The sequence below is a fragment of the Micromys minutus genome, assembly GCF_963924665.1.
Source record: "Micromys minutus genome assembly, chromosome: 31".
NCBI classification, from domain to species: domain Eukaryota; kingdom Metazoa; phylum Chordata; class Mammalia; order Rodentia; family Muridae; genus Micromys; species Micromys minutus.
Genome location: NC_137966.1, coordinates 10,563,626 through 10,590,345, shown reverse-complemented (window position 1 = coordinate 10,590,345; position 26,720 = coordinate 10,563,626). Strand labels below are relative to the sequence as shown.

The following is a 26,720-nucleotide window of genomic DNA, read 5'->3' as shown; positions in this document are numbered from 1 at the left end:
TTGTCCTTTCTGTAAAGAGCAAGGGTTACCAAGACTTACAACCATGCAGGGCACTAGCCCAGCTGACTAAGTAGTCCCTGCACCCAATGAGCTCACGTTCCACACAGGTGACAATAATAATTAGTGGCAGTGGCTAGCGTAGAAGGAGTCTAACCAGGGTGTGAGAGAGCTCAGAGCTCGTGAAGCCTACCCAGTCCTTTTTCAGAGACTGCGTGCAAAGAGACCTACTGTAGAAAACGGGAAAGCAACAAAACAAGGACTGTGGTGTGACTAGCGTTCCCCAAATAGAAGTCCTGTGTCGGTCTTGAGTTTGTAGTCAGAGCACAGGCTGAGGAAAGAATCTGCTAATATCTTAGCAAAGGGAGGGGAAGCTTTGTTCATGCTTCGCTGTTCAGAGAGTTGTCTCCTACATCTGTTCCAGCAGAGAGGTTCCTCTGCTTATTATAATGACCCGGAAATTTGTATATATGGCTGCTTCTATCTGAAGCATTTTACAAAAGTCATCTTTGCCCTGGATAGACTCACATTTTCCTGGAAGCTCTGTCACTCTTCCCTATTGAATACAACAACACAGGTTGCTAGGCACTGTTCACAAGAAAACTATGGGATGTCTCCACTTTAACTAAGTGACCGAGATACCTGGCGGCTAGTTCGTTGGACACCATTCATGTGCTACTAGACACAAGCTAAGTTACTGATTCTGAGCCTGTGCACGTGCTTCAGAGGACAGCCTACTCTCGTGGACGATGACTTGTGCAACTCAGAGCCAAATAAAGATGGTCCCATCTATCTGCAACCCTCCAGTAAATGTGGTCCTGAACTGACCAGGTCATCCAATGGAGGAAAACATGATAGGTCCATACATATTGTTCAAAAGCCCACATGTCTGACAAAGTTCACACCTGAGAGATTAGGACAAGGAATTGCTAAGGTATGTTCAACAGAAAGCTATGCCTAGGGTACGGGTCTATGAGGAAAAGAAGCAGCCCAGTGGCCAGTGGGGCTTAGGAAATGTACTACTCTCTGCTTTCTGCAATGCTGAAGAACAAATCCACATCAGAACCTGAAATGAAGAATCTGCCTTTTGAAGCCTATAGCTGGCTCAAATTTCTCAGCATCCAATTCCCCCTATTTAATCGGGGAATACCTTTTTTAATGAAACGTCACTTACTAGCTTCAGACTACTGAGGGCTTGGGAGGCTTATTTGAGAAAAAATTTGGAGGGCATAATTCTACACATTTGAAATCACTGCATGCTTCTCCTCCCCCACCACTAAATTAATGTCCAGTTATCATCAACTTGACTGCAACCTACAGTCATGAAGCCTACAAGCACCTGGGAAAAGGTGACCCCAGTTGAAGAACTATCCAGATCAGACTGGCCTGTGGCCATGTCTGTGAGCAATCATCTTGATTGATGCCAGATGTGGGAGGGCTCAGCCCACTGTGGGCACTACCACTCCTGGGCAAATCCTGAGCTATATGAGAAAGCTATCTGAACATAAGCCAAGGAGCCAGGCAGCAAGTATGCATTCATGGTTCCTGCTTCCAGATTCCTGCTTGACTCACTGTCCCTACTTCCATCACTGATAGCTCACGATCTGGAAGTGGGAATGAAACAGCATCTTTCCTCCTTTAGTTCCTTTTGGTCTTAGTGTTTATTGTAGCAACTGAGAGCTAACTAGGACAATGGAGCAGGAATGAAGGTGCCTAGAACGAGGAATTAAAATGTCATGTAGAAGAGGGAGTGTTTGACACTTGAAGAAAAGTCATATCCAGCTCAGGTTCCATAGAACTGCCTCTCAACATTTAAGGCAACCAAGAATGAGTCATATATAGGCTGGGTGCATTCTCCTTTATGGAACCCTCTATTTGCATTAAATGATGTCTTCTTCGGTATCTTTACTCCCTGTTTACAATGAAGGAGCCAGTGTAGGGAGTCAGAGCATGAATAGCCCCACCCACCCCTAATCTCTCGAACAGAGAGGAGCGTGAGCCCCAAGCTTTGCTCAGGTTGCAGTCCTAGCTCTGACCCACAGTAGCAGTGGGATTGTGGGCAAGCAGCTCACTTGCCCTGCGTCTAGTTTGACACAGGGTAGCTGTAAGCAACTAAGTGAACTACGGAACACTGTACCTGATTTGCTGGGAACCATTCTTACTGTTAATATCACCATTACCTTGACTGTTTCCATCCACCGTGGCTGTTTGACCTGGTAGTACACAACTGAGTGGTACTCGTTCATGGGCTTGTCCCCAGCTCCCACGCATACTGCATTCTGACCAAGAGAAAATGGAGAGAGACGCTGGCATGTTACCATTATCTGAGGTAGGCAGTTTCGGCTCTAAGGCTAAGGCTAATGTTAGGGTCAATGCACAGCTTCTCTTTCCCTAACCCTTCCATCAGGCTCTTATTCTGACAGCCCGTCAGGCTCTTATTCTGACAGCCCTTCAACATTATGGATTTCCACACCGTAGTCCCCAGCCTAGAACTGACAGCTGCTTAGCTACAGATTCTATTACTTCTCTTCTGAAATGCCCTGGAGCCTACCAGGCACTGACGGGGTCACCTTAGTGTGACCAGCCCTGGAGTTACTGCATGCTGCTCGTCTTCCATGATTCTACTTTTATGCAAAACTGAATGTCCATAACGTTTACAAACAGTAACCCCTTTCTGATGGACTCCCCAAAGCTAATGCACCGCAGTGGGCAGATGCCTGCTGGGCACTAGAAGATGGTAGCAGCTTCAGAAAGACTGCTGGGGTAAGAAGCTGAGGTTCTCAATGATTCAGGGAAGCACCGGAGGATCACTCTCTGAGGCCACACCTAATGCTAGAGCAGAGCTTTTCAACCCGGGGGTCAGGACCACTTTGGGGATTGTTAAAAAACAAACAAACAAACCAAAAAAAAAAAATCCTTTCTCAAGGTGCCCTACATATCATTTATTTCCATTATGATTCATGGTGGTAGCAAAATTACAGTTACAAATTGGAGCAAAAATAATTTTATGGTTGGAGGGTCACCACAACAGAAGGAATGATATTAAAGGGTCATAGCATTGGTAAGGTTGAGAACCACTGCCTTAGAGGAACGGACATAACGTCAACTTTGTGGGGGAGGAGCTCAGAAAGGGTTCAGCAGTCACTTCTGACAATGGGATATGATAGCAGGCAGGCAGACAGACAGACAGATTGCTGTGTATAAAGGAGGGCTGTCTTAAGTGTATCTGAGGAATGGGAAAAGTTTCCTTAGAGAAGAAGACAGTTAAGAGCATCTTAAAGGAGATTTGAGCATAAACATGAGAAGAAGAAACATGAGAAAATTCTAAACAAAAGACACACAGAACATGCATATCAGTAGAGGATATTTGTACAGATGCACACACACACACACACACACACACACACACACACACACACACACACCACCCTTGGTGCTTCAAAAAGGAGCTAAGTGAGCAGCCCCTAATTCTTGGTGATTACTTATTCATCCCTGGCTCTCCTCTTCCCTGTGCTTTGTGTCCATTAAGTCAGTTTGGGCCTCAGCACATTATCTAAGCTACAGTCACCCAGAAAAGGGCCTACGTGTGGTTTTCATGCTACATTTTCCTCATATTTAACCTCAAATCTCCAGACCTTTAGGAAGATAATTAGTTTTGGTTGACCACCTCTGAAACTGTCAGTTGAGTGCCTACAGGGAATTTTTCTGGTGAACGAGGGCAGGCATCTCACCAGACTCTATAGGATGCTGTGGCCAGACTCAAGTCACCAAAGCTGGCGACAGATTGGTTTTTGTGGCCCCTGTTAAACACTACACTCAGGGGGAAAGGACCTTCTCTTTTTGTCCAGGTACTGGCAAAAAATGACCTCAGCTTCTGTGAGATTTGAATGAGAATGGCCCACATAGGCTCAGATATTTGAATGCTTGGTCTGCAGTTAGTGGAACTGTTTGAGAAGGATTAGGGGGTGTGGCCTTGTTGGAGGAGTTGAGGTTCTAAAAGCCCATGCAAGCCCCCCCCCCATCTCTTTCTGCCTGCTGTTTGTGGGTCTGATGTAGGCTCTTAGCCTACCAGCCTGTTGCCATGATATTCATGGACTCTAAACCTCTGAAACCACAAGCAAGCGCACAATTAAATTCTTTCTTTTGTAAGTTGCCTTGGTCATGGTATCTCTTCACAGCAATAGGACAGTAACTAAAACAGTTTCTATGCTGAATGATGGTACCTCTGACAAAAACCCATTTAGGCAAAAAACAAAACAAAACAAAAACAGGGCATAGAAACCTGTCTGAACACCCCGTTCTATAGAACAGATAGTCATGAGCTGGAAAGGAAGGGAGATGCTGTTTGCTACAGGATGAGGCCTTGCAGAGCTTCCTTAAACAATAAACTGAAACATGCTTCCTAAAGATTTCCACCCCTGAGAAAGAGCTTTGTGTCCAGCATCATGCTAAGTCCTTACCACACAGCACCCAACTCAATTCAAACCCCACAACTGCCTCTGATGACCTATCTTATGGCCATCCCATGACTGGGTAAACTGAGGCTCTGAGTGACACAACATCCCAGACCCATTTCACAGTTGGCACACCTGCTAGCCTGGAAATATGGATGGTGGTGACATTTACAGGCTTACAGTCTCTGTAGCCTCAGTGACTCTCACATAGCCTATAAAAAATTAAAAATATACATGTTTCCCTGGTGAGATAAAAACTGCTCCATAGAAGACAACTGGATATCACAAACTATCTTGATCAGGGACATTTATGTCCTAATGCCAGAGACAAAGGTCTCACTGCTATTCTGAGAATAGTGAAAACCATCCTTGCCTCAAACTCCGTACTTCAGAGACCAACAGGAATATTGAAAATGCCCACAGAGCATCCTAGGGAGGACACACAGAGTCTACCCCTTCAAGGATCTGCACCAGGTAGCTCCAAATGATGGTCCTACACACATGCACCTACCAGCAGCATCAAATGGAGTCTGCGGCTAAAAATATAAGGCATATATGAAGTTTGGGGTATGAGTGGAGGGGAAGTACTGGGGTAGATTTATTTAAACCAAATCATATTCATGCATGAACATCTCAAAGAGTATATTTTTAAATATTTTTTTAAATAAAGATAACACTCTGACCAGGCAGTGAGCCCAATTTTTAAGGACAATACAGAAGTGCCTGTGTCTCAGTAAGGTTTTTATTCCTCACTTTACCTGTTCCCATGGCCCTCAGCTAATGAGAAGCGCCTCCTGCTGGTGTCAACAACCTCAGCTAAGAATCTGAATGGGCATCAGGAAGCCTGAAGGCTTTCACGTAGACCTGACCTTGAAAAGCCAGCGGTCTCATTGGGAGAACCCAGGATCCTAACACATGCCAGATGGCTTCACAGGAATCATGTATGGGTTAGACCATATCACGCCATACCACAGATGCAACTGACTCTGAGAGAGATTGTATTCTACACTGAGAAGCCCGTTAACACTGGGGGAAAGCCATTTAACACCTACAAGAGTGTAACAATGGCCAAAGTAATGAACACCTATTATGTAGATTACCTTATCTGATGTTCACAGAGTAAGGTGCAGTCACTGGCTCCATTCGGGGCGACATTAGACTCTTGGGTGCACAGAGATCACAGAACCAGCCTAAGGCCCCTTTGTTACACAGGATCAGATGGACTTGGAGCCTGGCTTCCTGGTCCCACAAGTCATGGTCTTAGTCATGTTATCGGACTGCCTCTTACCTCTACCTGCTTGGCCTGGCATCATCTCTGGTAACTAGCCACAGGATGGGTTGCCTATTTGACCCCCTCAGTTCCTTCCTAAAGTTCCTCTTGGCCACAATGAGCCATCTCTGCATACTGCACTCCAGTTTCCAGGTATGGAGTATGTAACATTTATTGTCTCTACTCTTGTGTAAGATGAGACTATACTATATGTTTTAAAAAAAAAAAAAAAAAAAAAAGAAAAGAAAAAACCTGATCTGGGATCACAGGAATAATAGGAAGATATAGGGCATTTGAACCTCGAATTTGCCCATCTAAGCAAGGTCCTTGAGACGTCCCCTCCCCAAATGGGGCTAAGGTAAGGGTGACATACTGCCTACTGGCTCTTATTTATCCGGCTGGAGATAATTAAGCATTTTCGGAGGGACTATTTCCACAGAACCCCAGCACACAGCTCAGGGATATTTGAATGTGCCACATGGCACTTAATTAGGCAGTGATGTTCGTGTCTGCAAATAGGGAAAGAAAAGCCTCCCACAGAGTTCCTCTGCATTTTCTATAGTCAGTCAACTGAACTCCCCCATAATGTATGAAACTGAAAATCATCAGTAGGTCACATGGTTCCATTCTTTCTCTTCATGCTTGTCTGCAGCACGTGTGTCTGTCACCCAGGTCTGGGTGGCAATGGCAGACAGAGAATAGATCCGACCCAAGGCAAAGTGTCAGTTTGCCGGTTAACTGTCCCTTCGCATTGGTCCTTTGCCCACGTGGAAGGCAAGAGATACCGATATCTTAGTGATGAGGCCGAGGTTTAAAAGATTTCTGGGCAGGTAACTGGACAAAAATGATTTCAATGACAGGATCCACGCCATGCATTTCCATAATGAAAGTTTTCCTCTCGGTCTTCCTGCCGCGTGTATCTCGCTCATTTTAGCTTTTTCAGAAAAGTATTAACATCCAACAAAAGAGGGATGATGCTAGGGTTTTCCTCATCAGAAACTAATTAACCACAGTGGTTTTAAGAACAAAAAAGGCAGTTGTAAAAACCCTTCTTTACATTTAAAGCCGAAACTGAGTCTTCCCGGAATTTTGATGAAGCTAGCAGCCTCAATCTGAAATAATCAACATGCTGGGGCACCTTCTTAAGGTACGGGTACTGTAGTGAGGAGGCTAGAAACCTCTGCCACTGTGAAACTGCAGGACCTAAGACCCGTTTTACTCCATAGGGGCTTCTGTTCTCCCTTTGTGAACAGCCGCTACCCAGCTTGAGTGGGGACTATTATCCTCAGGGCACTAGTCACTCTTAGGCAGAAGGTGTTACATAGTTGCAGGTCTGAGCTCCAGGCCCTAGGGCTAGGACTGGTGGCTGGCCCTTCTACACTCCCTTACTTTGCTATCTGACTCCCTATAGGTGGCCTAGGAGGGATGTTTGCCCACACTGTAACTTCCGCTGGGAGCTGATCTCACTCTCAGCTAAATATTCAGAGAGGAAGAATTCAGAAGCAAAGCCCTCCCACGCACTGGACTCAAGTGCTGACAACAGGAAAGGAAACATAAGCAAACAGACATAAACACACATGACAGAGATTGTACAGGACATATGCTGTGTAAATAAAACCATGTGCCTGCCTTCTTGAATGCACGCTGCTAACCCTCTGGAGACCAATTTGCGAGTAAGACTTTCCACCCAAATTTCTGGCTGAGCGCTGGGGAGTTGGGTTTAGCGCTGAGAATGTCTGCTTTGAAGACACCAGACCAGGGCTCTGTATTGATCTTTGCCATGGATTTTTGCCAGAATTAAAAACTAGCTTGGAAGCCAATGAAAACATTTTAACTGCAAAAAAAGATAACCTATAAACAGGAGCACACACACACACACACACACACACACACACAAAGATCAGGAAAGTACACATTGAACAATGCTTAGGTTAAAAGGCTAATTAACATAGGCTCTGATTAGACCCTAGAACAAGGTATTAAGCAAGCCACACAGTGCGGATCATGTGTCTCAATCTCTTCCCCAAAGCTCTGACCCTTTAGAGAATAGATAATTACGATCAGTCCCTCAGCCCCGGGTCCTGTCACTCAGCGCTCCGGAGTCCCTTACAGGTAGCACTTTGCCATCCTCTGTGCACACACACATGATCACTTCCACGTTCCGCTGCGTGGTCTTGGTGTACTTGTCAAAGTCACCTTGTAAGAGAGTGATGTAGATGTCGTTCCTGACATCCCCTGAGGATGGAGAGAGGACCAGAGTCAGAGTCAGACATTAACCACAGAGGTGGGGGGGGGGGAGCTGGAAGAGCCATTAATAAAATGAAAATCCGAGCGGTTTAGGAAGGGCATTTTTTTTAACCTGACAGGAGAGATGGAGATGTAAGTAGTTAGGGTGGGAATGCTGGAAAAATCAGCAGCAGAAAGCAAGGTGGGGTGGTCAAAACTGGCCGTGTTTTCTCTGTTGAACCCATTTAATTTCCATCCTCTAGTGACACCTTCTGGAAAGGGGAAGAAAAGCACCACGCGAGATGATCTTGGCCCTCAACCACAGATAGATAGCTTTTTGTGGCACAAAAGGTTGAGCGATTTCCCATGAATCCTAGAGCCTAAGGGTAAAGGGCAGGAAGCACGGGGTTTCCAGGAAGGAAGCGCACAGTAGGCATAGAAATATCAAGTAAGGTGGGAATCACTGAATCACAGTACAGGCGCCACCGGACCACCACCATCCAGCTACAGGAGAGAAAAGGATGAGGCAGAGGAAAGGATCAGGAGCTGGAACCCAAGGCTCAGGCCGAAGTCCAAAAGGATATTTCAAAAGAGCGTCATTACACAAACTCCCTTATGAAAAGCCTCCGTGCATATCTTGGATGTATTAAAAGGAGTGGTTAATTAATATGAGAGGCACGGGGAGATTTGAGGGGCCTCCTGAACACCTTCCATGGCGTTTGGACGTGTTATTGTAAGCACGGGTCCTTCAGACTATAAAATGTACTCCAAAAGCTCGAGGGTGGCAATGCCCCTCCCCCCAAGTAGAATGGGGTTGAGGTTTGTTTAGTGCAACGAAGATGCCACCCATGAGCTACTGACTAACAAGGCGAGTTGCAGGGCTCTATAGAAAGCTTATCAAAGTAGCTCGTGTCTGTACAATATGATTGGGAGGAAGGATATAGATAGAGATAGATGGATATAGATATAGGTATAGGTATAGATACAGACATAGATGTTCATGTTTGTGCTTACACTGAGAATGCATAGAAGTTTCTGTATATGAAAGCGTGGTTTTGTTCAGGTAGAGAAATAAAGTCAAAGGAGCTGACTCTGATGGAAATAATGAATCACACAAGCTGGACTCTGCCCTGCTCATGGCCCTACCCTTGAGGAAGGTCACTGCAGCTGTTCCCCACCTGGCATGATGATCTCTGGGAAGCCCAGCTTCCGGGCCACCACAGTGGTCCTGTCCACTAAGTGTGGGTAGTCTTTGCGGATCTGAATGATGTCACCCACCAGCATCTTCATGGTCACCCAAAGACCTGGAAGGGAACACACAAACATTCAACTTCTCTCTCTCTCTGTCTCTCTCTGTCTCTCTCTGTCTCTCTATGTCTCTGTCTCTCTGTGTCTCTGTCTCTGTCTCTCTCTCTTCCTCCTCCTCCTCTTCCTCCTCCCCTATCCTCTTTCCTCCGTCTCTCCTATAGGAGACTACTAAAATAACAGATGCATTCACAGATGCAACAGGCCAACCCCAGGGGCCTCTGGGCAACATCCAGTTATAGCCGGGTCAGCCTCTGACAGTTACAATTATCACCGTCTCTGCACCCAGGTCTCCTAAAGCAGAGAAGAGAGCAGCTCCTGTCTCGCAGGATTTGGGGAAAGATGAAATCGTGTATGACACACAGGCAAGAGCTCCTCACTGTTGTTTATGAAGGCAATGCCCATCCCACGCTTCAGTGAGTGGTCTGTAGTGTTCTAGACCACATGCTGTCAGGCTTCCCACTGTACTACTGTCTAGGTCCAGGGCTTGGATCCATTTACTGATGTGGCCGAGTTTCCTGGGCTGCAGCAAGTTCGCCGTACGTGGGCTCTGTATGATGATGACTCCATACCTTGCCCTCCGCTGTCTCCCTTGGAAGCTATGACTTTGCCCAGAAGGCTGTGGAGGAAGTCATTGTCAGCTGAGACCCTAGGAAGGAAAAGAGAGCACAGGTGTTCCTGTGATGCCCGATGGGCTCTCCATCCTGTGTCCTGCGTTTCCACCAGGGAGCTCCCCAGCACCACTCGGGGGCAAGTGGTGCTGAGTCAGCTCAGAGAAAGCAACGCCCTCTTCACAAAGATTACGGCTCTGCAGTTTGAGGCAACCAGTGACTGCCACAGTAGTCGGCATTCATGGGACAGGAAAGACCCCCATGGCTTTGACATGAATCAAGGACTTCAGTAGCTCCCGAAAGACCTATTCATTCACCTTGCCTAGAGTCACTGGCCCCATTACCGGGAGATCTTCGTGATGCTTAATCTGGACACCACTCTCAACATGGAGTCGTTTTCAAGTAAGGAAGTGATAATTTCCTCCTTGGTTTCCCCTGTTTCTCATGTCACAGATATGTATGTATGTATGTATGTATGTATGTATGTATGTATGTATGAATGTGCATGTGTATATGATGTATGTGTATGTGTATGTGTATGATGTGTATGTGTATATGTATGTGCATGTGTGTGTATGTGTATGTGTATATGTTGTATATGTATATGTATGTGTGTGTGTATGTGTATGTGTATGTGTATATGTATGTGTATGTGTATGTGTATATGTATATGTATATGTATATGTATTTGTATATGTATATGTGCATGTGTATATGATGTATGTGTATGTGTATGATGTGTATGTGTATATGTATGTGCATGTGTGTGTATGTGTATATGTATGTGTATGTGTGTGTATGTGTATGTGTATGTGTATGTGTGTGTGTGTGTATGTGTATGTGTATGTGTATGTGTATATGTATATGTATATGATGTATATGTATATGTGTATATATTCCACAAAGGGACTCCCAACAGGCCGCTCCTTCCCACTCTGTGGCCCCTGCTACACTTGTAATCAATGCCTTAAGCTTTGGTTGATTATCTGCTTAATGACCCATCTAAAGCAGAAGCAGTCTCACATGGACCTTGTCCACTTCGCCCTGTGCCTGGCACTCTTCCTCGGGGCTGCAGTAAAGGTCTCCGGATCAGTAACATGTCGGGATGCCCTTTCCGGAGGCCTGCCTACCCCCTTACTAAGGTCGGGAACAAGTTCACCTGGGGCAGCAGTAAAAGAAGGGTGGGCAGCCTGGAGCACCGGGAGTGACTTACGGGTGGAAGGGAATAAAATGTTGCTTCTCTTCATCACTCTCTGCCTTGCCCTTGATGATATCGGTGATGTCCATAACTGGAGAGACAGAGGAAGTGGACGGTTAGTTAAGCCAGGCAGGGGTGACAAGAAGGGTGGATTATAAAACACAAGGGAAGGGAAGAGGCATGAGGGGGCGAGCTAGGTTACAGTGGAGGGCAAAGGGAATGGACACAAGTAGAGCATCAAGGTTCTTGTTAGCTGTGTATACCGAATCTCTCCAGTACCCACAAAACCCAGGGGCAGGAAATCTGCATCCAATGAAACACCCTCTTTCCACCACCATTCGCGTGGCACATACGCAGAACTGTCGAACCCTTGAGCCTTGCCAACTCACTTCATAGGCAATATGCAAGTGTGCCAGGGGCGACTGGAAAGTCGGGGGACTTGTCATGGCAGAAGGAAGTCCCCCAAGGTAACAAAATGGACGAGGTACAGGAATTTAAAGGAGTTTGTGGTTTAAAACTTACATTTTATCAGCTTTGAAAGCTTTGCCTTGTTAGTTGCTAGTTACTCATAATTGTGTATTTATACTGCTCTCCTCTGTAGGAACTCGTGCAGAGGTCTGTAAGCATCTGATGCCCTGGAGCTGGAACTACACGTGATTATGAGCTATCAGATGTAGGTGCTGGGAATTGAACTCAGGACCTCTGGAAGAGCAGCAAGCACTCTTAACCACTGAGCCATCTCTCCAGCCACATACCCCCACCCAACTTCTATTTTAACCATAAGAAAACAAAAGTGCAATCTCCAATTGCAATGTCACAGGTTTTTTTAATCATCTTTTGAGAAAAAAAATATATACTTTAGTGGAAATAGAGTGTGTTGATTAAAAAAGAAAATGTATTAGGTAAATAATAGTTCCTTCCACTAATAGCCAGATAGATGTAAATCATAAAAATAGGGCAGAGATGATGAAGCTCGGGGTGCACACACAGCCAGCACCAGAGGAAAGGTGGAGGGAGCAGCGGGGCTCTGGGCAGCACATAAGGACCCTGCCGTGCCCCCACTCTCCAAACGTCTTTTCTCATCTGGAACTCAGACGGATGGCATGACTCACTCTGTGTAACTACATTTCCTATTCTGGATATTATTTTTTTTTTCAAAATGATTTGATCCCCATAATTAGATCTGAAGCATATTGTTCTTCCTTTTTCACAGGCGATAGGAGCTGAGGCGCCAACTGCTCAGACTGCACAGCGTTCCTGGGTGCTCTGCGCAAGACCTCAGGACCACATTATTCACCAAGCTTCTCATAAATCTGAACTTAGTCACTGGTGATTCCGGTTAGTCGCCACAAATGTAGTTATGAAGGGCTGCTCGGCCCAGATTTTGCAGGGGTGGGAGGGGTGCAGAAATAATCCTTAAATTCAGCCATATAAAACATGTGCCCTACTAAAATGTCACTGCAGAACATCTGTCATCACCTGCCACCCCAAAGGGTCTCCTCAGCCCCTGGGTGCACTTCTTGACATTAATGTCCTTAAGATCCATCTTCCCGATTCGGACTATTTGACAGATCAAGAAAATCTTATCCCTGTTGAGGTCTTTGTTTCCAAGATCCTGTAAGGGAAGGAAAGAAAACAGTTACGACTGTGCATTCAGCAAAAACGAGTACAGTAAGAACAAAGCAACTGCCATTTCTAAGGACTGCAATTATCATTTGAACGTCACCGTGGATCTTAGGAAAGGTAGAAAATGACATCACCACACTCTCTGGACAGAAAAGGAAGGCAAGACCCAGCCAAGATCCTGAGTGGCAGGACTCCAGAGCTTCCCCATTGCAGCATCTCATCTGATCCCTGACAGTTCGCTCAAGAACCGTTAAAAATGATGCTATTTTTTGCATCTCTACTTCCCCTAAAGGAAAGGGATCATGACCTTGGTCCTCGGTGACTCTGGGATGGAGATTAGTAACCGAAGCAGCATCCCAGAGGCATGCCCTGAGCATCACATCATCCTTCTGCGGTATATTTAGACGCCCCGTCTTCATGGGGCTCCCTGCCAGCTAGGATGAGCTGGGGCAGAAACAGCGAGACATGCTATTATCTTGGCTTAGACAGGCAACCCTTGGCCTGCCCTTGCCGGGGAGCAGTTTGCCTTCTGAGTTAATTCTCTTGTGAGCATATGCACAGGGGACAAGCAACCGGCTTACATCAGGGCCAGCACCCAGGCAGAGCAGACAGATCGTGCCCCCATTGTAAGTGATATGAGAAGGAGATGAAGAGGACAGAGTCTCTGGGAATAAGATAAGTCTCTCACTTGTCCCAAATCTCCCTACAAGGACATGGGCCGGCTAAACCTCTTGTGCCAGTCTGGCTAGGCTACAGTGTGTGACTAGTCAAACACTAATCTCCAGGTTGCTATGAACCTTATAAGTCAGTAGATTTCAGTGAATGAGGCTGTCTTCCATAACGTCTGCGGGCCATATTTAAGGCCTTCATAGCGAAACCTGAGTTTTATTGCAAGAGAAGGAACTCTGCTCAAAATTGTACTCTAGAAGTTCTGGGTTGTTTTTTGTTTGTTTGTTTGTTTGTTTGTTTGTTTGTTTGTTTGTTTTCAACTGTCTTGCCTCACTGCCGAATCAAGCACAGATCTTCTAAGTTGTTCCTGAAAACCCTGAATCACCAAGGGCTCCCCTTTCACCGGCTGGTGGAGTAAAGAGGGCTCCCGTACCAAAGGAGTCACGCTGATGAGCAGGGAGAAAGAAAAGGCAGGAGAATAAGGGTAACCTAAGAAAGACTGCTACATCTGCACCCTGCCTTGCCCCAGAGGATCTGCAAAATTCCTTCAACCATTCCACTGTGGAACCGCCTAGAAACTCATCTTTGGGAGACAGATTGAGGTGTTCGTCTGTCTGTCTTCCTTCCTTCCTTCCTTTCTTTCTTTCTCTTTCTTCCTTCCTTCCTTCCTTTCTTTCTTTTTCTCTTTCTTCCTTTCTTTCTTTCTTTCTTTCTTTGGTATTGTCTTGTTTTGTTTCTCATCCCCCAACAACTTTAATAGCTCTTTGTGTCCTGCCCTGTAACTGCTCATCTTTCTGAGTTGACATGAAAGGGACTAGACATAATGCACCCAGCTGTCCTCGCCAGCTGACTCCTCACTATTCTCTCTATTTTTATCCACAAAGATTGCTATATTGCTCTGGAGATGTACAAAACTCTCTTTAAGCTCTGGAACTTTCTTTCTAAACACACCTCCAACTCACATGTCTGCCTCTTATTCTTCCGCATAACCAACTTCTCTTTTATGATCTCTGTCCTCTGGCATTTACCACAAACTCCATTCTTGGTTCTCCCCTCCCATTAAGGTGTTTTTATAGTTTTGAAATATCAAGATATACCAGAGCCACTGAGGCCTTGACACCTGAATGGTTTCCACCAACATAAAATTGCTCTGCTGAAGCCCTGACCTCTGTACCTCAGAGCAGGACTGCATTTGAAGTTAGCTCTTAGAGATACAATGTGGTTAAAATGAGGTCATTAGGATGGGTTAATCCAATATAATATCTTTTTTTCACAAGCAGAGAAGTCGAGAAGCCATTCTCATTCTCTCTCACTCTCTCTCTCTCTCTCTCTCTCTCTCTCTCTCTCTCTCTCTCTCTCTGTCTCTCTCTGTCTCTGTCTCTCTCTGTCTCTGTCTCTCTCTGTCTCTGTCTCTCTCTGTATCTCTCTCTGTCTGTCTCTCTGTCTCTTTGTATCTTTCTCTCTCTCTCTCTCTCTCTCTCTCTCTCTCTCTCACACACACACACACACACACATAAACTCACACATACTTATTTACATGCATGCACACATGAATGCTCAAATGAATACATGTACACGTGACCATGAACAAGACACAGGAAGACAGGAAGAAAGGTGCGGTCTACAAACCAAATAATTGCCCTCAGACAGACCTACCCAGCTAGCACATTGCTGCCAGATGCCAGGTGTCCAGAACTCTGAGATAATGTCTGTTAAGTCAGCCAACCTGTGAAGCTTCATTATAGCAACTCTAGCAAACTAATCCACTAGATACACTTGTAAAGCTCTGAGGTCTCATCCCCTGTCCCCACACCCAAAGGAAATATGTCATTTTTTTTTTCCTCAAAGGAAAACATAGTCCTTTAGGAATTGCTTGTGTGGACCCCACCCTGAACCCTAGAAAATCTGAATATTCTATTATCACAGCAAACTGCCTGCATATACTTTATAGCTCAGGGAGAATTCTTGGGATGGTGTATAAACCAGCAATCCTTACTGAGACTGTAGGCCCCAGTCAACAGCTGCCCCCACCCCTAGTCACTTCTACTTAGGACTCACAAAATTCTACCATTTGGGGAAAACACAGCAATAACAGCCAGATGCATTAGTGTGCCTTTTACCTCCCAACCCTCTTGCAGCTCCATACTGGGCTAAAGTACAGGAGGCCTGTGGTCCATCCTGTTTTCCTACTGTGGGCCAAGGAGGGTAAATTCTTAGGAAGCTGATGGGGGTGACATCAGCAACCAGCCAGCTCCATAGGCCCAGGGAGCCACAGTCAGTCCTGCCCCTGAAGAGGAGACCAGACAAGCAAGCATCCAGAGGGCAGAGAGAAAATGTCAACTAGTGCCCCAGCTGCCAAGTCATAGCTCATTGTCTCGCTTAAGCGCGCGTCTCTGTGACACCCAATCGAAAGTACTTTGCAGTCACATGACATCATGCCTCCCTGTTTTAATTTCCTGTGTTATTCGGATTGCTCTCTGACATTGTTGCTCTTTATTATTTGTTCGATTGTTAATTTTACATTAATTAATTAATTCTAATTGCTTTAAAAAAAAAATCCTACTTTCCCGGATGTTTGAAGCCGCAGGAAAGTAAGCTGTGGCAATGTACCTGGTTATTACAGAAGGTGGTGTTTGTTCTTAAGTTTCATTGTTCTGCTTACCCCAAACCCCCAAATGTTAGAATCTGGTTAAGTCCAAAGTATAAGCTTTAAAATGAAATTAATAAGAAACAATTTAATATTAAGTATTAATAATAACCAACTATTACTTCAGGTCTCACAGGACTGAACCTGAAAGCAGGGGCCGCATCAGTTTGCCCGATGCTGTATCCTAGCAGCAGGTACAGAGCTTCCGTGTGGCTCTTGAATTCATACAAAACATGAGACCATCATGACCTTTCATGTTCCCAAATGGAAAAGTCATTCATCCCAACCGAGGGGAGCGTTAGTCTGTCCAGCGGCTGGACTGAAGGTCTCAAGTTCATTTGTTCTGCAAAGCAGAGGTGTGGCACCATGTGGTGAAGCCACGGTCCCGCCCTCATTAATGCTGTGTGACACACACCCATTTCCTTCCCTTCACACTCACATCACAGATTGGTCCTCTGCACAAAGAATCTCTGATTGATTCCCTGTCCTCCCCCTTCTCACGAAGCATCTGTCTCTCGGTTTAATCGGGAAGCCCTGCGGGACTCTCCTGTTTGTCAAGCAAATAGATAGGCTCCTCCTTCTAACTAGCAATAGATAAAAAGCTTGAAGCACATTTGTATATGCCAAGAAAACTCTGTCCACGCAGTTAGGAACTATGATCCCATTCTGTGCCTCCAGCCTATTTTTTTTTTCTCAAGAAATAACAAACAAAATAAATCAACTATACCCCAATCTAATCACGACGTAACATAAGACACTGCACTTAATGGGCTGTAACAGGGAAATCACTGTAGAGCAAGGTAGGTTAATCTAGCATGTCGGTCACTTCTGGATTTAACTCATCAGTTTGGTCGATGCCAAAACCTACCCCTGCTCCTCCTCTATAATTTCCCTCTCTAATGCAGGTAATGGAGCACAAAACCACATAGTCTTCTCCCCGAAGAAGCTTGCAGACCATGCCAGTATCCTTAGGGAGGAAAGGACAGGGAGGGCTCCCTGCTAAAAACTCTAACCCCTGTCTCTTTCTGTTCACTGTATCAGACCTAAAAGGTCAAGTTCAATCTCAGAAATAACTCATCCAAATAACAATTGATTTTAGCCTTCTGTGTATAAGTCATGTGGGTAAGTATTGGTATTTGGAAGAATGGTCCTAAGGATCTGCCAGATCTTTAGTTACCTACAACTTAATTATATTCAAAATGTCCAACTGAAGAAGGCTACCAGTGTTATAGAAAGGTCCTATTATTTTTCCTGGTATGTTTTAGATGTGCTTTCAGAAAGGCCTGAACCAAAGAAAGAAAATTAGATGTATTGTGAATTAACTAAAAAATAAAAATAGTATCTTCTTTGCCCGGGTTTAACTAGCCATTGTTGTTCAGAGAGTTAAACTGGCTTACGTAGTACTGTGCTGTCTGTGTATACAGGGGCCAGAAACATGTAAAGAGGGGGAAGGACAAAGGAGATGGTCCATATTCCCAACAACATCCTCGGGACACACATGCTTCCATGAGCAATGAATCCCTATCTCCAGTCTGGAACACAGCTCTGTCCAGAGCCCATGTTTCGTTCGGGTCAACGCCCAGCCAGCCTCCTCCCCACGCTTCCCGAGGCCAGATCACTGAACGTGTGGAGCGCAGTGGTCAGAGAGTGCACACTCACCGTGAAGACTACCTTCAGATTATTGAGCATCTCGATTTCCTTTGGGAATCCCTTGCTGCCCCATCGCACCAGATAGTTCTCACTGTGGGAAGAAAAGTAGCAGCCTGTTACAGGTGGAGCATCGTTCAAAGATGCATATGAGCATCAGCTATGTTCCCAGCACTATGGTGACCACTGGAGACAGGGCAGCATGTGAAAAATATGCTCCTTCCCTCTGAATGATAAGTTATGTTAGGAGACAGACATTAAGTTGGGGAAGGAATTATGAACATATGTGTATCCACACACACCTTCCCTCCCCAACTGCTAAGAACATTCTGGCGCAGCAGCCCAATATTTTTTCGGAGCAGCTGCATACTCTGTGGAGGTTATTGAGAAAGTCACAGATGAGAAAGGAAGGGATTTTTAGCAGGCTCTGCAGGATGCGGAGAACACGTCTCCCTTTCCAGCCCGCTCTCCTTCTGAGACCAAGTCAGGATTTGGATTCTTGGAGTTATCCTTTGGGTGTACAACTGTTTCTACTAACACACAGTACCTGACTGTGATGGACCCTACAGTTTTTGCTTTTGATACAATTTGAATAAACGATTCTAATGCTATTTGACAACAACATAATACTGCTACGCAAGTGTCCTGTAAATGAAACATTCAAGATGCTGTAAAAATGCACATTGGAAATTCCTGCCCTAGTCTAGCTGATCAGAGACATCTTTGCTAAGGAACAAAAAATATATATGTTGAGCATGGACGAGGAAAGGTTTCCAGTGAGGTATGCAAATGTCATGAAAGAAATCTAAGAAGGACTGTTAAGAGTTAAATGGTGAGAGATTAAATTAAAAGGAATCCCAGAGCAAATGGGCTGTGAAGGCTATTTGGGGATTTTCGACTCTATCTTAAAACTAATGGAAGGGATCCAGAGATGGAGCAGGGGTTAAGAGCATTTGGAGCTCTTGCAAAGGACCCAGGTTTGGTTTTCAGCACCCACATAGAGCAGCTCACAATGGCCTGTAACTCCAGGTCTCGGGTGTCTGATGTCCCCATCTGGACTCTGTAGGCATCTTCACAAACATGGTGTGCATACAAATAGGCATACACATACACATACAATAAAATGAACTTCTGGGAAATTCTAAAGTAATGAAAATTCAGTGAAGAGTAATATGAGGGGATGGTGGCAACCTGTCACTCGGAGGTTCCCCCGAGGCTCAAACATCACCATTTTTCATCTGACATCCACTGAATACACCTGGGTATATAATTGGTTCACCCAGGCCAAGAAGACTGAGAGGTTCAGCGCCAATGTACTGTGAGGCTATACTATGAGTCTTTATGTTACATGCCATCCAGAAACATACAGTTGATGCCAAATAAATGCCCTTAATTTGAATTAACAAAATGCAAAATAACAATATAATCAAATTCAATTATGGTAAGCAGCATAAAATAATTCACCAAGTGAAAAAGAACTGCCTTCTTTAGACTCTCTCTCTCTCTCTCTCTCTCTCTCTCTCTCTCTCTCTCTCTCTCTCTCTCTGTCTGTCTGTCTCTCTCCTTCCCTACACTCAGAAGAATAGCATGTCCTTATTTTTCTGGAGTTTTATTGTCAGTTTATTGTTTTTAGTTGCCTTGAACTCACAAGCCTCTTGCCTCAGTCTCTAAAATAGCTGGGATTGCAAACCTGCTCCACCCAGCCATACTCACACGGAAGGTTAAAGGGAGAAGCAGGATCAAAACTCAAGAAGGGTCTGGAACCTAGAGCAGATAGAGCCCAGACCTTTTTATTTTATTTTATTTTTTTCATTTTTTTTTTGTAAGAGCTAAACTTTTCAGTGGGATAGATAACAAACTTCCTATCACTGAGACACTTGCTATGGACAGCAGGAAGGCTCTATCGGACATTTTTAAATGATTCCCCTTCATTATTTATAGATTGCTCTTGTTGAAGTGCCCGGGTTCTGCCCATCACTTTTCATCACATGGTACAATCCCCTTTTTGACCGGCCTATTCCACCTAAACAGCAGGTACCAGCAATTTCCTTCTAAGAGAAATGTTATCATAAATAAGAAAAGCAATTTAGAGGGCTGAGCTGCTCCCATCCATCCTTGCCCAAGAAGATCCCATGATAGAATCCGAAGGCTTGAACCATCAACACAGAAAAGGAAGGAGTGTCCCATCCTCCTGGACTCCTTAGGACATAAGCTCAGTTCTGGCCTCCTGCCTGTGCTGCAGCAACTTTGTCCTACAAAAATAATGTGCTTTTAATTTCCAAGCCAGATCTCTTTGGAGATCCTGGGAACCTAGCCACAAATGGTCCTGACCTGGAAAGATCTGTTCCGGATAAGTTGTCTCCAGTTCCCATCCGACTGCCCCCCCCCCAAAAAAAAGGGGATGCCTTAACATCTGGTTGGGATAGTAGGTTAAAAATGGCTAGGCCGAGCAGGAGTAGAGAGGGTTTCATCTTGAGAGAAAGAGCATCTAATCTGAAGCACACTGATATAAGGAGTGCCCAGGCCTCTCTACCACTTCCCTAGCTCTCTTCCTGTTTTCTCCTGTTTGGCACTCTCATGATCTTGGTACTTTTTGCCTCCCTCCTCTTCTCTCTAAGCGCTGCCCTGTGTCCCTGGCACCCCCAGAGGCAGCACACAGACATGTCCCATCGAGTAGATCATCCAGGATGGTACATCATGGAGCAAAGTGGTCACCTCGATAATTGATCACCTCCCTCCACAAAGCTGACTGAGGCCATCATCAATGAATGAGCCTGGGGGCAGGCACCCTCATCAATGAAGATCCAACTTGCCATGTTTTTAAGGGACACTGGGGTCCTAATGGTGCTGTCAAGATATTTTTTCCACAAGTGCCTAGGAGATAGGAATTAGCCTATGACACATGGGTGTATAGAAGCAGAAACTAGCATCTTTCTAGTATCTCTAGTATCTAGTGGATATAACCAAGCATCTAGTTTTAGTATCGTATCCACTAAAGACTTAGTCAGGTAAATGGCAGGGACATAGGTGTTCACTAAAGTCTAGCTTTCCACCATAACAGTGCTGAAACTCTGGTGGCAATCAAGATATGTGATAGAACTCATACCTGGGTGGCAAAATTACATGAGAAATCACTTATCCTTGAAGTCAAGTGGTCATGGGTATAAGCCTCAGCTCTGTCATTTAGAATCACGTATGACTTGGTCAAGGGCACGTTTCCTGACCTTTCCTAGTTTCTCCTTCTCCCCTAAATATCATGCTAGGACCAAATGAGATTGAATACAGACCTATATGCAGTCTTCTTAGCTGAATGGCCCTACTACATACGACCATCTCCTGGTGAACCACCCTTTGCTAAAGCACCACTCACTATTCACTAGGAGCGGCCTAGTAACTTCATCTAATCACCCTAACAGTGAACCAGGAAGATGCCATCCCCTCCCCCTCCCGAAAGATCATAATCCAGCTCCACTTGAGTGCATCAAGTGGGGACTAGGTGCTCCGAAAATTCCACCACCTAGAGTCAGATGAGGATCAGCTGAGGGCAAGAATTGGCTGAGTCACAAGCACAGGTACGGGGTGGGGGGGAAATCAATCTGTGGGGCTGTCAATATTTTTCAAGATTCCCAAAGACATTTCCCATCCTTGAGCTGAGGCATCAAGGAGTTCCCTCACTTCCTCCGTTCCCAAGAGCAGTCAATGTAAAGGAACCGTGGTGATAACCTATTGGTATGCTGGGCCCATATTAACATGTGTTTTGTTTTGTTTTTTTCTCACTGATGCCTGAAAATGATGGCCAGAGACACCAATGCTTATGGTTTTCAAACAGGAGACTTGGGAGTACAAATGTTTAGCAGCTGGCTAGGGTTAAGGAAAGCCAAACCCTGGAGCAAGGATGTGAGCTTTTATGGAGGCCTGAGACATTTATCCATTCATTCTTCAGCTCCCATTTTAATGATGGACACTTTTAGTCTACAAATTGCTGTTTGTCTGAAACTAGTAATTTTTGGTAACCGAAACACAGTATCGTAACCATAAATCCGCTGAGAAAACAAATCTAGTGTCAAATAACACTTCCATCCAACTCCCACAGCCTCCAAAGGGGGTTCTTCCCACACCATTATAGAGGTTCGGTTTCTTTTCCGGCAGGAATTACTCCACAGAGAATGCTGGGAAGAGACGATCTTCCGTGAACTTCCAACTCCTACTTCCCATGGGCAGGGAGGTCTGGACACACTGAACACACTGACCTTATGACCATTTGCTTGTGGGGGTCATAGAGAGACATGAAGAGCTCGGCATCTTCCCCAATTCGGCACACAAAGTTTCTCACGAAGACGTAGAGGCTGTGGGTGGGGGATGAGGAGATCCGAGAATAAATCCCATAATCTGGCTGGTCTTTTGACTGGAGGGTAGAAAAAGGAAGAAAGGGGGAAAATATAACATGTTATCCCAGTACTGCTTAAAACAACAGAAAAACTCTGCGTCCTGAAGAGCTCCTTCCTCCGTATCTTTGAGCATCCAACCACCATGACAAGCTTCTGCCGTCTAAGTGTTTCTCTTTGACTCTGCTTGCTTTGGTCTTCCTATCCTTGGAGATCTCACCAACGACCCACAATTCCTCGTGAAGCTACTAGCATAAAATGCACAAGCTATAAAGAGAATCTATTCATGAATGCTTGTTTTTTTTTTTTTTTCAATTAGTTTCATGTCAACTTGACATGAGCTAGAATCGTCTTGGGAAGAAAGACCCTCAATTGAGAAAACAACTTCATAAAATTGACCGATCAGTAAGTCTGCTGAGAATTTTCCTGATTGCTAACTGAGAGAAAATGGCGCAGACCACTGGAGACAGTGGCATCCCTGGGCAGCCGATCTAAGGTGGATGAGAAAGCAGGCTGAGGAAACTATGAGGAGCAAGCCAGTGTGCAGCATTCTTCATGGTTTCTGTTTCTGTTCCTGTCTTGGGTTGCAGCCCTGATTTCCCTCAGTGATGGAGTGTGTACTGTGAATTGTAAGGTGAAATAAATCCTCTCTCCTCCTCAAGTATCTTTGGGTCGTGGTGTTTTAACACAGCGGTAGAAACCCTGAGACAATGATCTTAGCAGCTTTATGCCAGTCACTCATTGGAAACAACCCAAACCCTCTCCCATCAGCCAGTGAAGTGATCATCGGTCTGGCCAGTAAGAAACGCATCAATGTTAGGTCAGCAATATACTGGCTCAGCATTGAAAAGAACTCCCAGAACAATATGCTAAGTCAAAGATGCCAAGATCGAAAAGTGGATATTCTATTTAGATGCTCTAAAAGAGCAAGAGAAGGCAATTAGAGGTCGCTGGGGCTTAGGGAGGAGGAAGGTGTGTGAAGAAATGTGTTCGGCAGTTGCTCTGTTGATATGCTAATTGTTGGATGGAATATACACCGCCATGTATTACTAATATCCACACAAGTGAAGCTTGGGGACGGCAATTTTTACTACATGAAAGCAGTACCACCGTAAGTCTAAAAATGTAATTGCTTTCCAAAAAGGCATAGCAATTAACCAGTCTCCAAGTCTATACATCCTAATGAGTTATACAGTTAGAGCAGCCATCCTGATGCTTAAAACTTCACAGTATATTACATGTCCACTACCAAATCTATTTCTGTACTTATTCAAAAAAATTCATTTCAGTCCACGATGCTTTTATTTTCGCATTTTTTTAAAAAAAATAAAGTTTGAAATAATAAGAATAACACATGGCAGATAAAAGTGACTCTTTTTAAAATATAAATCAGATTTAGTCTTCCTTGAAGTCTTTTGTTGGCTTGCCACCCTATGGAAATGGATTGACAGCTGAGTGTTTTCCCACAATTCCCCAGGCTGCTCTAGAGGAGCCGGCTCTGGATAGACTCCACTATCAACCAATCTATTACCCACAGCTCCCCAAGCCCACAGCGGACTTCTTCAGAACTTGGTCTCACCTGAAGGCCTTCACCCTTTCCGTCCCCTCTGCCTGCAGCACTGGCCACCAGAAGTCCCACGTTATTCTTTTACTTCTCCAAAAGACCTTTTCTGCCCCTTAAAGCATCTCCTAATTCAGTGCCAATTTCATTGCCTTTTATCACCAGCTGCAATTAATTTTTAATGAATTAATTTACATCTTTGCTACCTTTCTACGCTTCTTTACTCTAGACTCTAAATGCTTCAGAAGATAGGGGAATTTGCCTGGCATTTAACTACCTGTGGGATGCATGCCGAATGACTTACGGATCTAAATACAAAGACTTAATAAAGTGTGCATTGTTACGATCATCTCAGTTGCTGACCAGATGGCCCCTGGAATAACAGTACAGTAGCCTATTATTTTAGGTTTGTGATGTGCTCAATGCCCATTTTGCTTGGCCAAAGGCTACTGAACAGACCTTACCATTTCCTCTTTGATGCGCTCCGTGATTTTGCAAGTTGCCTCCTCGTGCGCATGGAATAAGCTGATGATGCTGGTATTATCAGGGTCCAATATGTTTCCGTCTTCATCTCTGACAATGAGATCAAGCTCAAGGATTCTGTAAGGCAAGAGCTGGAGGTGACCCGGGAGAAGCCTTTAGGGTGGTGTCTGCAGTGAAGGGTTGACTAAAAGCTAAAAGCTCTACTGGAAGAGAAATGGCTAAGTAAACTGACCAATGATGAAAAAAGAGGTAGCAGGGTTTCAAAGAGTATCGTTTGGGAGCTGGTGAGATGGCTCAGTCAGGAAAATGTTTGCTTTCCAAGGAAGGGGACCTGAGTTAGATTCTCTGAACCTGCATGACAAAAGCAGGCATGGTGACAGGTGCTTGTAGACCTACGCTCAAGTCAAATCCCTAGGACTCACTGGTGGACCAGCCTAGCCAACTTGGTGAGCTCCAGGCTAACGAGAGACCCTATGTAAAACTAGCCAGAACCAATGGATGGAGCAAGAACAATACCACAGGGTCTCCCCATAAATGTCTCCATCTGCACACACATGTGCAGCTGCATGCATAAAAACATGCACACAAAGAGTATGTGGGTTTTTGGCATTTTTAGTAAAATACCACCATGACCGAAATAAAATATGGGAAAAATAGTGTATATTTTATTTGAAATAAATCAAAGCACACAATACAAGAGAACAAACCTAAGCAGATGTGCTTTCTGGTTGCACGCGTATAAAGAGCCACGTACAAAGATCTAGATGCCAAAGGGGGACAAACCACAGACATGGGCTCCCCATGAGGAAGGCAGAGGGCCTGGGGCTGTAAAACATGAAGCAGTCACAGGAGGCACGTGCAGTGTCTCGGTTTGTTTAATGTTTCACCGCATACGTGCATGCGCGCACACACACAGAGGTATTCATGTATTATTCAATAAACATGTAAGAGTTATTGTTGGGGTAAAACTATCTGAGCTATATCGATCGCTGCCCACTGCTTGCTCTTCAGCTGCCTGGCTTCCGGGCCACAGGCTTTCGCTTCTTTGGTATTGATCTGTGTCAACAGTGCCTGTCATTCAGCTTGTTATCAAAGAATCCAGCAGCACTCACCATGTGCTGACAGGAAACTCACAAGCATTAACTACATCATAGCTGGTCGCACACACACTACCACCACCCACCGCCAACAACAATAACCCTGCAAAGCACAATCTCTTCCGATTTTACAGATTTAAAAGAGACTAAGAAGAGGGAGCCAGTTAATTGTTCAAAGCCACCGTATTAATATAAGCTACCACAGAACCCTGCCTCTACTCTGAATCCCTACTATAAACTTTTCCACTCTTAGGTGTGTTGTATGGAATGGGCTGGAAGGAGAGGGCAGGATGTAACTTGAAGCTCCCCTAGTACTTGATGCTGTCTCAAGTGTCAATCATCCATGCCTAGAAGGAAGAGGAGGAGGAGGAGAGATGGAAGTTCAGAGAGGGCCAACAGTCATCTTGCTGGGACCCATTACAAAGAGCCAGTCTTTAGAAGGGACATCAAGGACAAATGAAGGAGACTGCATCTGCACTCTTACTTAAGAAGCAAATTTAGAGGCATGTCTCGAATCTCATCCAAATACAAACGAGAGGGAGCCAAGGATCACCCATTTGTGACATTCATTATGAAATTAACTTCCAGCTAGATATGACTCATATCAATGCCTGGCTATGCTGCCCAAATGGTGATGCCAAGGGGGTTAAAGGCACTCAGCTAACGCTGAGGAGAGGCTTGAGTGGCCTCAGAAAAGATGGAGCAGAGCCGATACATAATTTAGCTGCAAGATCTCTCTAGCCCTTCCCCTCAAAACTGATCAAAGTGGATTCAGTTCTGAAATGAATGAATAAAAAATCCTCCCAGGTCCAGCTGTCTTGGGACTTTGAGAAGTCATTTGATGATTCCCTGTTGCTTAGATACGGAAGAGCATGTCCACTGTTCTCTCTTGGAACCGGGGAGAAGGTGAGGCTGTCTTTCAAGTGGATCCTGCTATGCTGAACCAGCATTATTCATTGTGGGGACAGAAATGTTTTGATGTGTTCGCCTCGGGAGGGAGCCCCTTTGGCTTTTTGTACTGCATATCTGAGAAGGGGTTAGGCAGGAAACTCCGTACCCCATAAATATTTTTAAAAGATGAAGAATAAAGGAAAACAGAGCTGGATTTTGCCAAGCTCACTGTCAGACTCTGAACAAATGCTTTGCTGCTGGGCACCCATTGCTTCTTCTGAGCATGTGTCCGCATTCCCCACTCATCTCCCGGACCGTCACTCCAACTTTTTCTTAAACACTTGCATTAATCAGACTTCCTGGTCCTCTGTGACCGAATACTGTAAGGAACCGGCTTTAAGAGAGGAAGGAATTGCTTGGGCTCACCAGTTTAAAGGTGTCACCCCATCATGCTGGGGACATGATGGCGAGGCAGTACAGTCCACAGCATGGTGGCCATGAAAGAGAGAAAGGAGGATCCAGACAGGGGACAGAGTAAGATGTGGCTTCAAAGGATGCGTCCCCTACAGACCTACTTGTCCTCATCCCCTTGCAATAATGCCATCATATTATAAATCCATTGAGAGATTTAAACATGCAGAGCCCTCAGGATA

General features: G+C 45.0%; 1 protein-coding gene across 1 annotated transcript in view; it reads right to left on the bottom strand.

Annotated features, from left to right (window-relative positions):
• The window catches only part of DOCK2 (dedicator of cytokinesis 2), a 400,191-nt gene that overhangs the window by 321,669 nt on the left and 51,802 nt on the right, over window positions 1–26,720 (bottom strand). The window contains exons 7-15 of the mRNA XM_080942111.1: window positions 24,061–24,196; window positions 21,901–22,055; window positions 17,663–17,744; window positions 12,541–12,676; window positions 11,077–11,152; window positions 9,825–9,901; window positions 9,126–9,251; window positions 7,832–7,956; window positions 2,178–2,276 (exon numbers count right to left, since the gene is read on the bottom strand). Coding sequence (XP_080798237.1) covers window positions 2,178–2,276; window positions 7,832–7,956; window positions 9,126–9,251; window positions 9,825–9,901; window positions 11,077–11,152; window positions 12,541–12,676; window positions 17,663–17,744; window positions 21,901–22,055; window positions 24,061–24,196 — 1,012 coding nt within the window. The remainder of the gene's footprint in view (window positions 1–2,177; window positions 2,277–7,831; window positions 7,957–9,125; window positions 9,252–9,824; window positions 9,902–11,076; window positions 11,153–12,540; window positions 12,677–17,662; window positions 17,745–21,900; window positions 22,056–24,060; window positions 24,197–26,720) is intronic.